The sequence below is a fragment of the Amyelois transitella genome, chromosome 16 (genome assembly GCF_032362555.1).
Source record: "Amyelois transitella isolate CPQ chromosome 16, ilAmyTran1.1, whole genome shotgun sequence".
In the NCBI taxonomy this organism is placed as follows: Eukaryota; Metazoa; Arthropoda; class Insecta; order Lepidoptera; family Pyralidae; genus Amyelois; species Amyelois transitella.
In genome coordinates, this window is record NC_083519.1 from 7273739 (window position 1) to 7287099 (window position 13361).

General features: G+C 35.4%; 1 protein-coding gene across 1 annotated transcript; it reads left to right on the top strand.

Annotated features, from left to right (window-relative positions):
* Positions 1-4325: 4325 nt before the first annotated feature.
* LOC106129737 (myogenesis-regulating glycosidase) lies at positions 4326-10419 on the top strand. Its single transcript, XM_013328394.2, has 9 exons — positions 4326-4458; positions 5440-5574; positions 5977-6183; positions 6405-7065; positions 7314-7506; positions 7755-7864; positions 8146-8419; positions 9278-9434; positions 9777-10419. The coding sequence occupies exons 1-9, from the start codon at positions 4434-4436 to the stop codon at positions 10046-10048; spliced, it is 2034 nt and encodes a 677-aa protein (XP_013183848.2). The 5' UTR covers positions 4326-4433; the 3' UTR covers positions 10049-10419.
* Positions 10420-13361: the final 2942 nt, after the last annotated feature.

Consider the following 13361-nt stretch of genomic DNA (forward strand, 5'->3'; position numbering starts at 1 on the left):
ACTGAAAGGATATTGTAAGTAGCAGAAAGTTTACTGAAGTCCGAGAAATGACGGACAATGACAGCCCAAACTAGATTCCTTATGAGGTCTAGGGGAGCACTAAGATAGGATTTGCTGAAATTCCCGCTGGAACGGTAATAAGGTCTAAGTATATTTAATAAACTAAACTAAAAAATATTAAAACATACCTAATTTAGATCATAATGATGATGGGGCTATAAGGGATAGTTAAGACATGCTTCTTTTGCAACAGGCTAGCGACCAGTCACTATTCGAGTCTCAATTCCATCATGAAGCCATCCAGCTAAACGTGACCTTTCAGACTTATTGAGACGATTGGCTCTATATAGCCTGTAAATGTTAAAGATATGATATATGTATGTCAATAAAAAAATTATACATAAATGCACAATGGTAATATAATCCGGAACCTCATGGGAGACCTTAGTCAGTAATTTATCAAGATTTTTCATACATAGTCGGTAGGCAGAGACTACATCTTTCCACTTGCCACGATCTCTGCAAACTTCCTTCGCTTCATCCACTCGCTCTTGACCTCTTTGCCATGATTTTTCAAATTACGCAATATAGGAATTATCTATTGTAAGGTACAACACTGCTCACGTGTGATTCTTATTCGATGTCATGTTCTTCCTCCTGGTGTTAGTCCCGGTTACATCTTCAGTTCTCTGGAGAAGTCATAAACCTTGATTGGGTGAGTCAGGTACTTCATAAGGCGAATACTAGCTGGCCCAGTAATCTTTGCAGTGTAACTTTATAAAGTGTAAGTTACCAGCAAAATTGTTCGACTTCTTTTAATAACACATTATTTTTTATATATTTATAAACATCAAGTTAAAATAAATCGACAAGAACTTAGGCTATGCTTAGGTAACTATGTAAGAATATTTATTATAAACTAGCTTCCCCCCGCGACTCCGTCCGCGCGGATGTCGGTCTTCGCGTGGATGGTTTATTTCTCCATTTTGAGCAACTCTGACAATAACATCTTATAAATATCTATTGGACCCAATTACGGCTAGGCCTATAATAATTAAGGAGATCCCTCTATTGAGCTACTGCTGTTGAGTTCGCGTTCTGTAGTAAGTAGTCCGGTCAATTTAGACCAAAAAATAAGAATGAAGCTACATTAATTCCCATCAAGCTGAAAATGAGTATAATTGTTTAAAACACAATTAAAGCATTATTTCAAAATTCCCCATGATGCCGGTTTAAGGAAAAAAGTTACCCAAGGTCAAAGGAAAAAAAATTGGGTTTTGCGCGATTTTCTTCAAAACCGTAAGTTTTATCGGAAAATTACCTCAGACATAGATTGTAGATCATAAATTTATTCATAAAAAGGAATCAATATTTTTTTTCAATAAAGCTACCGTTTCTGAGATATAACGATGCAAAAAGTTGCGAGCGTCATAATATGTATAAGCACGTCTCGTATATATTCTGTGTAGCAGTAATATAAGTAAAATTATTGTTCTGTCGGTAATTTTAACTTGAATTCAAAATATAAAATACTTATACATAAGTATAATGAAACCCAGCCCCTTCATTTATACTGTAGTGAAACCTTGAGACAACATCTGTCTCTCTGTTTAATTGTGTACGTGGCTAGGGTCGTATACCTGCTTTATCTCAGAATGCTCAACACATGAAATACCGTTAGTCTTTAATAATAGTAGTCCTTGTGGGGATACCGTTGACAGCTATGGACACCACGGCCTCTCATGCCCCAGGAGTGCCGGCCGTTTAGGGCGCCATGCCACCCTAAATAATATAATCCTCCGTGCTCTTGCCACCATCCACCAGCCGTTCTAGAACCAAACGGTCTGGCTCGGGATGATGCCAAGAGACCGGATGGTATGACTTTGGTACCCTGGAGATTGGGGCGGCCTTTGGTGTGGGATGCTACTTGTGTCGACACACTTGCGCCGTCTCATCTTGAGGTTACTAAATCTAAGGCCGGTTCTGCTTCAAATAAGGCAAAAACCTCAATAGGCGCAAATATGTAGGTATCGGTAATACCTATATTTTTGAACCTTTTGGGGTAGAAACTCTGGGACCGGGGGACCTATCTGCCCATCAGCTTTTCCGACAATTGTCGAAAAAGCTGATTGAGGTATCTCTTGACCGGAGGGCTGGAAATTATCTGGCTCAGAGAATCAGCATTGCCATTCAAATTGGATATGCTGCTGTTGATACTATGCAGGGACTGTACAATTTATAAATTAAATTTTAGTTTGTAGTCACCTTTTTTCTTTCATTGTATAAGTAGTTTTAGCTTAAATTTGATTTAATTGTAATCTATATTAATGTCCTAAGATGATTTTTTTCACTTAGGGTTATTCTAATTTTTTTAATAAATGCGAAAGTTAGTCTTGAGTGCCACTGCGTAGTGAAAACACGTGTTTATTCTAACCCATTTCAGACTTTTTGAAGTTTAATAATAAAAATGTTAAAAAAAAACGCGCTAAAAGTAGGTACACTACCTCAGAGTTGGCGTGGAAAGGTGCATATTATGACGCTTGCAACTTTTTGCATGGTTATATCTCAGAAACGGTAGCTTTATTGAAAAAAATTGTTGATACCTTTTTTATAGATAACTTTATGATCTACAATTTATGTCTGAGGTAATTTTCCGATTTGAAAAACTTACCGTTATGAAGAAAATCGCGAAACACGCATTTTTTACCTTTGACCTTAGGTATTTTTTTTTTCCTTAAAGCGAAATCATGGGGAATTTTGAAATAATGCTTTTGATTGTGTTTTCTTCAGCTTGATAGAAATTAATGTAGCTTCGAATGTCTAGATTGACCGGACTAAAGTATTTTTTTCATAGTAATTAGTAGCGGCCCGCGTGTGCCGCAAACGGTTCAAGCTAAATCCGACTTTCGGCGCTACAGGTTACGGCGCTGAATCCACTGCGGCTAACGTAACGTGATAAACTGAAAAATTAAACTTTTTTTCTTCGTATTTTATGCCCAGGATAATAAGGTATAATTATACCAAGTTTCATCAAAATCGAACCGTTAGTTTTCACGTGATGCCTGAACATACAGACAGACAAAAAAATTTTTAATCACTTATTTGTGTTTGGTATCTATCCAGTAACACCCCCTGCTATTTATTTTTTCAATATTTTCAATGTACAGAATTGACCCTTCTACAGATTTATTATATGTATAGATTATGAGAAACATAATTTTAACGCAAAATCAGAAACAATTTTGAAGAGGGAGGACAGGTTACAATCTTTTGTCGATATAGATCTATCGCTTACTATATTATTATCTATTACATACTTAGATTGATTATATTAACGGGCGTAACTGACAGGTGCACTGCACATATTATACTTAAATGTGAACTCAAGTACTTTGTTTTGACAAGAATGTCGAAAAGGAAAAGTTTCCCGATGCTTCAAAATGCCAATCGCATTTTCTTATGACTTCCGACTGTGATAAATCGTTAGTTATCATCTTGACCGAGTTAAACTATAAACGCACATGCGACTCGCCACGAACCGACACAATGCGACCAATTTATATTATAATATCAATAATATATGATTTATCAAAAGAAAACCATGACTACAAAAAACAAACGACTAGATGTATATAAAAATTAGTACATTCAACGGCAAATAAACCTGACCTCCTATGGTTTTGGTATATATGAACAGTGGGAACCGTGCATTATCGCGCAAGGGTTGCACAACAAAACTCACGCAAACGTTTGTTGATTGTTAACCCTGACAATTGGCTGAGCTTGGTTATTATTTGTCCAAACTTATGGTGTAGTCTGGAAAAGATTGAATATTCAATAAGACCGATTTACTTACTTTCTTATGTAGCAATAATTCTGGTGGTTACAAAAATAAATGACGTAGAAGTAAAAATTATTTTCTTCTTCCTCCTGGCCTTAGTCCCAATTGAATCGACGCTGTCTAAAAGATCTTATATCATTTCAGTAAATATTGAGAATCACCAGGCCGACAGTTGAGGATGGATGAATTACCCAGAACTGCAGACAAATATAGGTTAAATTGGAATAAACATGTTTGTCAACACTGGGAATAGAATACGATATTGTAGATATCATAACAAATATATTGAAAACCGCCTGCTTTATTTAAGTTTGGCTTCTGCGATACATACATATACGGTAGACAGAGCCAACAGTCTTCCAAAAGACCAAAAGGCCACACACTAACCACACTTCGATTATTCGATGCCACCCACACAATAAGTACATAACCCCTCATTTTGTTCGGGTGGCTAAGCAAGAACATATTATAAGACAGAATATCGTGGGCCGGAGATTTCTGAAGAGCATTGTCAATCGATACTGATAATCTGATAAGATATTCTTGATGATCGTCACGAGATTTCTCAGTCGTAAGCAGTGAGTGAATAGTTATGGCTCGAATTGTGTATTTTGTGGGTAAGTTAATTTAGTATGTATTTATTTAAATAGTTCTTTACAAATATCTAAAACTGAAAGTATATATTTTTTCACAAAGAAAGTTATGAATTTACTCGTATCTTAACTATTTTTTAACTTACTCGTTACATTACGTAATCTTAAGAGTGATATTAATTAAACATAATGTACCCTAATCTAATGGCAAACTGGTTTAGACTTTCCTTTTTAATGTTAAAAATAGAAAAGTCTGAATTTTTTACATTTTATGAAAATTTTGAGTGAGTGATGGATGGATTCTGGAATTTCTTTTTACATGTTCGATAATGATTGATCTTCGAATTGTTTCTAAGATCGATCATTTATGCGTTAACACAAACAGCTCGGGACTTTTTATGGATAATGCGGCATTAGTTTACACGTGTATATAAGCTCTTTTTTTAGGTATTTACACGTTATCTACACAAGCATTTATATTTATTACTATGTTGTATTTTATCTAGTGGACTTATTGAAAACATATGTTAAATAGGCTTACAAACTTGGGATTCTTTTTAGGCGATAGGCTAGCAACCTGTCTCAATTCTATCATTAAGCCAAATAGCTGAACGTGGCCATTCAGTCTTTTTAAAGACTATTGGCTCTGTCTACCCTGCAAGGTATATAGACGTGACCATATGTATGTATATGAATGAATAAGTCGTTAAAATAACTGTTTTAAACAAATCTGAAATAATATAACTTCGAACCTATTCTTAATTACTTTCAATCTTCTCTTATTATTACTCTCTATTTCAATAGAATTCAGCCTAAGAAAGTTTGAAGTTAAAGAATACTGAACTTGCAGAAAAAGATTGATGAATGTAAATGAAGCAAAATGAGTATGCGGGGATCAAAGCAAGTAGAAAGATGTAGTCTCTATAGACTACTACAGTGTTGTAGAGGTCGAAATTTTGAAGCTTCTAAATTCTGATTAAAAACGATAATGCATAAAAATTTCAGCATTAATCTCGCTAAGTGCACACGCACTAGCAGGCGTGCCGTCTCGTCAAGAAGAGCACCAAATTCGCGTCGGTGACGTCACACTTTCCTTGGAGCCGCAGTTGACCGGCGGATTTCAAGTCTCCGTTATCGATGGTATGATTTGCAATATATATCTTGATACACTTGACAAGTTTCGATTGCAATACAATGCGATAAAAGTATGAGCCATTTTGAAATACGGATCTTGAAAATTTTTATATCAACACTACCTTGCACCAAACTTACTAATACTCCTTCAAGACGCCAAACTTCTTTCTTGATAAGTTAACGTTACTAGGGAGATACTCATTTCTCTGCACTGAATACGTGAATAGCCTGTCGAATTGGAAGTGAAAAAAAACGATTATATTTCTCGGTAAATTTGATTTCTGGTGAAATTGATCTTGATCTTTAAGCTTTTTATAAAAGGCGACACAGAAATCTGAATGATTTATTAATCTGGACAAATTTCGGTACTTATCACATGATATCATTATATTTTTATTTTTTGACCAGGAGACGAAACCACAGAGCTGGGCTACATTGGCCGAACCCTCGTATCTTCTTTTACATCTGAGGACGTAGATGATGGAGTCTTGGTGACTATGGGTGCAGCAACGCTTCTCATCAGTACAGTTTATGACGATTCTAAAGATGCAAGAGGAATTAAAATTAAGTGGGATGCTCCTAGTCGATTGAGACTGGAAGACTGCATAGCTTTTGGTAAGATTAAAAATTGTATTTATTATAGTTTAAACGTAATTCCTTAAACATGTTGAATATTGCATAAGTCTCGAACTTATATATTATTTAGTTATCTTAATCAATTCATCATAAGACGTTAAGTCGTCTTATAAAGTAGTAGTCTTTGCAGGGGGACCTAACACGTATTGGATCATCGTTAAATTTTTTACTTTTATAATGAATAAGAACATATGTTTTAGGATCGAAACACTGGTATGCTGGACCTATGCAAGTCAACCAACTGTATCCAATTGAACAGGCTCCACAGGTTTACGCCCCGTCTGTCATTAGGGAAGATGATAACGGAGCCATAATGGAAAGATATTGGCTCAATTCCGCAGGAGAATATGTATTCGTTCACCCACAAGTACCACTGTTCATTGATTACAATAACCTTTTGGACAATCACCTTTGTTTCGGAGCTCAAATAGTCGAACCTTATTCATCAAGAAGAAATCACACAGAACTGTCATATGACTTCTGGATCTTGCCAGACGTAAAACGGGCTCATATGCACGCAATAGAAACTTACTTAGGAAAACCTTCAGGTGTGCCTGATTTTAGAATGGTCCAGCACCCAATATGGTCAACTTGGGCACAATTCGGTAAAGAAATAAATCAAAGCAGACTTCTCGAATTTGCTGAAGAAATTAACAACCGAGGATTCAATAATTCACAATACGAAATTGATGATGATTGGGAGACCTGCTATGGTTCACTTACTGTCAATGAAGAGAAGTTCCCAGATTTGGCCACCTTGGTGCAGCAAATCAAAGCTCTCGGTTACCGTGTGACGCTCTGGACTCATCCGTTCATAAATAAAAACTGTGAACCATGGTATTCAGAAGCCTTAAACAATGAGTAAGTTTAGTCCTAAATTAGTTTTAATGTTTATTAAGATTAAATAGAATATCGTTAAAAGTAGTAAAACAGCATTTACAATATTTTGATGAATCCCACTATGGATTCTTCATGGACAAATGCCAGATCTGTAAGGATAACATAAAGTAAAAAAGTGACTCTATGCTTTAGAAGACTGATAATTAAATATTGATGACCAAAATATATAAATATTGGGCTATTGGTTTGTAATGTTAACTCATTTTCAGTTATCTAGTGCTTGACGAATCTGGCAGTCCGGACACTAAATGGTGGAATAGCGACTACGCATCTGCCGCCCAAATCGACTTTACCAACCCCGCAGCTGCGGACTGGTGGTACCAAAGAGTGAAGAATCTTTCAGATTTGTACGACATTGATAGCTTTAAGTTTGATGCCGGAGAAAGCAGTCACTCCCCTCAGGTTTGTACATTGTATTTGAAAATATGCGTTGCTGAGTTTATAGGTTTTTAGGAGCTAAAAATGCTAGTAATTTATGGAGCTTAAAAGAAATGTTGAAGATAATAATATTTTATGACAGAACCTTCGGTATGTGATCTAATGCTAGATTATGTAGGTCATAATAGACTTTTATTAAACACAGAACAATACCCAACTGGCTTCTTGAGTATATACGGATAATCATTTTATTACAAATTTATTTATTACAGATAGCAGTACAAAGAGGTGACATCGACCGACAGCCTCACCATATCGTGCAAGCGTATGTGAGAGAATGCGCAAAATTCGGAGACATGATCGAAATCAAAACTGGATTTAGGTAAACAAAATAACGCTAAGAACATGCAATTAGGTAAACAGAGTTATTTAGATATCAAATGCTTTGGAATAAACAAAAAACTGTTTTTATAAAAAACCATTCTTGGTTTTAGCTCCAGAAAAGTTTTTTTTCTCAAGTTTTTAAGAGATGGTATTAATAATATTATTCCATTGTTTTTATGATTCCTTTTGTTTTTGGCTATATACATACAAGCCTCACTTACTTATCAGCAATATGACAATAAGAAAGTTCCTCTATTTATGTATGTTAACCAATTTCAGAACCCAGGACCTCCCAGTTTTCGTGCGCTTGGTTGATCGCGACTCGATCTGGGGCCTCAACAATGGTCTTCCAACAATTATCACGGCTACAATACAAATGAACCTGAACGGTTATCCCCTAGTCTTGCCGGACATGATCGGTGGAAACGGCTTCAATTTAGACCACGACCAAGCAGACCTGCCGACCAAGGAGCTGTTCATACGATGGGTGCAGGCGAACACCTTCTTACCAGCGATGCAGTATTCGTACGTCCCTTGGAACTTTGATGATGAGGTGATTTAAATTAATTGTTAATAAAAAATACACATCGCGTCACATGTTTTGGAAACTAAACGTACTGTTTGGAAAATACATAAAAAAAGAAAGGATTATAAACTAAACACACATAAAAGAACAAATAGCAATTTAAGCACGATAACTTGTCTATTATTGCACCTCTTTAAAACGTTAGTGGTCAAAATGAAAACATTATCATGAAAATCTCTGACCATCTACATTGTTATACATTAAATTCAACTCTATTCTTCTTGTATTTATTAACACCTTGTGTTAATAGGCTATAAACATAATCTGATGATGAAATAGTCCTTGATATCATTATATGCAAATTTTGAGGTACGGTTCCAGAATGTCCGTCTGTTTTAATTGACATGGTACAATGCAAATGCATTGTCTGCACACAGCCACAATTAAATTGAATGCGTTTCCTGTTTTAAACGACGTCACTGATCATCATAATTATATTATGTTATGTCATAGAAAAGGCCCCACCAATTATAGGCTTTCAGAATCATGATTGAAAAATTTATATACCTACTTGATTGCTAACAGTAAGTTTAAAAATAATTCCATTTTTTTTTTATCAATATGTTAAGAAAAATATTTATTGTGAATATAATATAAATAAAATGAAACTCGTTATATAATCGCCGCTATTCAAATTAATCACGAAGTAATAAAATCGGTTAAATTTACTGCTTCTAAGTATTCAAATCATTTTAAGTCACTCTACACATCTATCACGCTGCAGTATTTGTAGTGTACATACTGCAAAATTTCATACGCCTATCGTAATCACTTTGACGCAAATAATAATGATCAAATATATGAGACCAACCTCTTTTTTTGCAGACAGTAGAGATCAGCAAGAAGTACACAGATCTCCACGCGCAATATGCAGATTACATCTACGAAACCATGCAGGCGTCAGTAGAACACGGTACCCCGGTTAACGCGCCGCTGTGGTGGATAGACCCTCAAGATGAAGAGGCGCTGGTCATATGGGATGGTAAGAACGCAAAATTTGGATGCTATGAAATAGTTTCGCAAGGCACCTTTTTATAACTCATAGTCAACCAAACAGCTAAATTATCTTTTCCTTACTTTTGTGAGCTCGGTTGGTCTTTCAGCCAATGGATATAGGAGAGTTTCTATATGGATTCCGGTGTCTTAAGATCTAAGAAACTGGATATTGAAAAATGAAAAATTACATATTTTTTTTTGATACTTGACTCAAAATAAAAAAGACTTTGCACACTTTAATCAGATATAATAATATCTGATTAAAGCGTGCAAAGTCAAAATAAGTATTTTATATCTAATAAATGCGTTCAATAAATTTGTATTACAGAATTCCTCCTCGGCGAAAACGTCCTAGTAGCGCCTGTCTTCGAAGAAGGTGCATCTTCGAGAGACATCTACCTGCCCAGAGGCACATGGTACGAAGAAGGGAATACGTCAAAAGTTCACGAGGGACCAACATGGATCCGCAACTACCCAGCACCCATAGACGTCCTACCTTACTTCACACGAGAAACTCCAGAGCCCGAACCGGATTCATCAAACCTCTTGACGGCTGCTACCACCCTGGTACTTTTAGGATTACTTGCTAATATAATTTAATTAATATTAGTATGTCTGTACGTTATAGTCACATCGTAGGAAATTCATATTATTAAACTTCTTTGCAGAAATCAATCAAATGAAGATGTGTGTCATAATATTTATTAAAATGTATTAGAGTATTGTATTTCATAAATTCATACAAATATGCTTTTCGGGATAAGTTCGAGTTCGATCGAAGATTCGAGTAGGTAATATTTTTTATATACTCACCTAATATGGAGAATTGAGTATATACATTACGCATGATACGTGGTATCAATAATATTGTTATTATACCTATTGTTGATATTTATAATTGTCTGGCTTTCGATAGAGTTGAATATTTTGATTGTTACCTACTTTATTTTGAATAAATAATCTAAGTATAATTTTATATTTTAATCGAAATGCCTTCCTACTTTGTATATAAAGATCCAACCAAATACTGTCGTCTTATACGAGTATAAACAAGAAACCTTTAAAAGTGTAATAAACATCAAACTTACAGATATGAAATGTAATAAGTGATGGGAATCGTCTCAAATAGAATCTCGCAACGTTGTATAAATAATAGTAGAAAACATAACAGTGAAAATGATATAATATATCATTTTCATTACTGTTACTGTTAAATGTTAAAATTACTGTTAATTAAAGGAAACATATTATGTTTCCTTTCGGCAGTTTCGGGAAATCCTCTCTTTGACCACATTTGACATTCAACATAAAACATTCAGTCAGTGCCTGTTTTGTATATTTAGATAAAGTAAATATAAAAAAACAGTTATAGGTATATCTGAATATTTTTTTTCATAATTACCTAATTATATTAAGTATCGAAGTTCAAACACAGAGAGGTTATCCTATATTCCCATAGCCGGATACTAAAAAAGGCGTATTTCCGCGAAACAAATGACTGATATAGCATGTTATTAGCCACCATTCAATATCACTTAACTGTTGGGAAACCTGGTTAATTAAGCTAATATCAATCAGGAGCTGGCACTGAATGCCTGATGTCTTAATTGGTGTAATGAGACGTTTGTCTTAATCAGGAACAAATATATTGTTAGCACACAAGTCATTTTGCTGGACAAATTAAAAATTTTCCGACGTCAAACAAAAATAAATAACCAAAAAATTGTTTTCATATTTTTGGTGTAGCTTTAGCAACATTTTGTTTTTTATGTACCTTTTTTTTAAAATTCTTAACCTCCACGTCTTCCTGTTATATAAACACTTGCCGTGTGGTTACTTTCGAATAAGTTATTTTTTCGCGTGGATGTCGTAAAAGACAACGAGTAAACTAAGCAATTACATCTAGAGCAATAAATTTTTATCCAAGCTGGGTAGGATTTCTGTTATCAGACCTACGTATATCAAACAAGAGTAGTTTCCTGTAATTTCCCGCGATTTATCGGGAAAAATGCTAAGAGGATAATTGTTATCACACAAAGTTTTGTATAGTCTGACAACTTTCAAGACTTCTTCCATGATAATTCTATGCAATCTTGTTTTGCTAATCGGATTTCTTCTCATAACTTTAAAAATTCTTAATAGTAAGGTTTGCATCATGAATATGATTGGGCTAACCCGGATATCTAATTAAACGACAAATACTTTACCACGGCGCCACAAATACCCACGATTCAGACAACTATGTAAAAATCTTACAATCTTATCTTACTGACCGTAAAATGTCCTAAATTTGGAGATGTTAGGAGTACCCGTAATAGTCGACTATCCATAAGAAGAGTGTTTAATGAGTGTATAGGAAAGAGGTCTGTAAGGATCGTAGCAAGTGGAAATCCGTAGTCTCTGCCTAATCCAATGGGAAATAAGTGTGATGGTATGTATGTGTGATACAATACAATATTGGATAGCAAAGGAAACTAAAGGTGAAATCATAAGTAAGGTAGGTATGATATCGTTACTATACTATCCTTATACATAACAAACAACACAAAAACGCTTCCGTTTCTTGACAGTGGGAATTGTGCCTTCAGCATAGTTGTACCCGCTATACGTAGTACTATTGTATTACTATGATCCATCTAAGTAATTAATATTATCGCGGTGCTATCGTGCATTGCTAAACGGACATTAACATAAATTAATTTTACCATCGGATTGCCATTTCCTAATAAAAATACTGGACTTACAAGACTATTTACTCGTATATTTAGTTTTTAGTATTTTAAAGCCAATGCATACATACATATCATCACGTCTATATCCCTTACGGGGTAGACAGAGCCAACAGTCTTGAAAAGACTGAAAGGCCTCGTTCAGCTATTTAGCTTAATGATAGAATTGAGATTCAAATAGTGACAGGTTGCTAGCCTGTCGCCTAAAAAAGAATCCCGAGTTTGTAAGCCTATCCCTTAGTCGCCTTTTACGACATCCATGGGAAAGAGATGGAGTGGTCCTATTCTTTTTTGTATTGATGCCGGGAACTACACGGCACTGCAATTTTTGCAATGACGTGGCATCATTGGAGGTGATAGGCCAAGACAACGTATAGGTTGATCAAATCGACGTCCTGGCAAGAGGTCAAGAGTACCAAGAAAAAACCAACGAGCTTGCATTAAGAGAGTTATGAATGTGGATGAAGCGAAAGCAGTATGTAGGGATCGTGGCAAATGGAAGGATGTAGTCTGTGCCTTCACCTCCGGGACTGAGGCGTGATATTAAAGTATGTAAGTAGCATCATGAATTCGTATTCTCAATCTCATGCTACATTGTCTTTATGCTAGATACAACGTGCGATCTTAACAACCTTCGTCGTAAAGCAAACACCTTTCCCAAAGACAGACACCGTTAATAATTAACTACTAACTGAGCCGTCAGGTGATACGGTTCACCCTATGCATAGCAATCGGGATAATATTTTTCTTATTCTATCCTCTATGTTGGTTCTATTCAATGGGATGCAAATAAGTTTATCTGGAATTTATTTACGTCTCTATCTATTTATTTATTCGCGTCTTACAAAAAATCCCGTGAATTGCCTTTCCCGCGAGAATTAGACAGGAGCCCGGGGTGCGTTTTTGACTTCTAACCTGGTTTAGTTAAGTCATGTTTTGACAAGCTCCAGATCAATGTGGTTATTCTCTTAGTCGCCTTTTACGAAATCTATAGGACAGAGATTGCGTGGTCCTATTCTATTGAAGTGTTGGAAACTACACGGCACATATTCTATCCAATATTATCCCTAGATCTTTTAAATAAGCATAATTAACATGCCAAACACAAGGGCTCTCCATTTGCCGTAGGTATGCATGTAAACAACTCGAGAATCTAGAATATACACGTAGCATGTGAAAAACAC

Excerpts from the sequence above, each read along its gene's own strand:
- LOC106129737 (XM_013328394.2), top strand. The coding sequence starts at position 4,434 with ATGGCTCGAATTGTGTATTTTGTGG. Across the intron at positions 4,459-5,439 it reads TCGAATTGTGTATTTTGTGG|CATTAATCTCGCTAAGTGCA; the intron begins GTAAGTTAATTT and ends TAAAAATTTCAG. Across the intron at positions 5,575-5,976 it reads TCAAGTCTCCGTTATCGATG|GAGACGAAACCACAGAGCTG; the intron begins GTATGATTTGCA and ends TTTTTTGACCAG.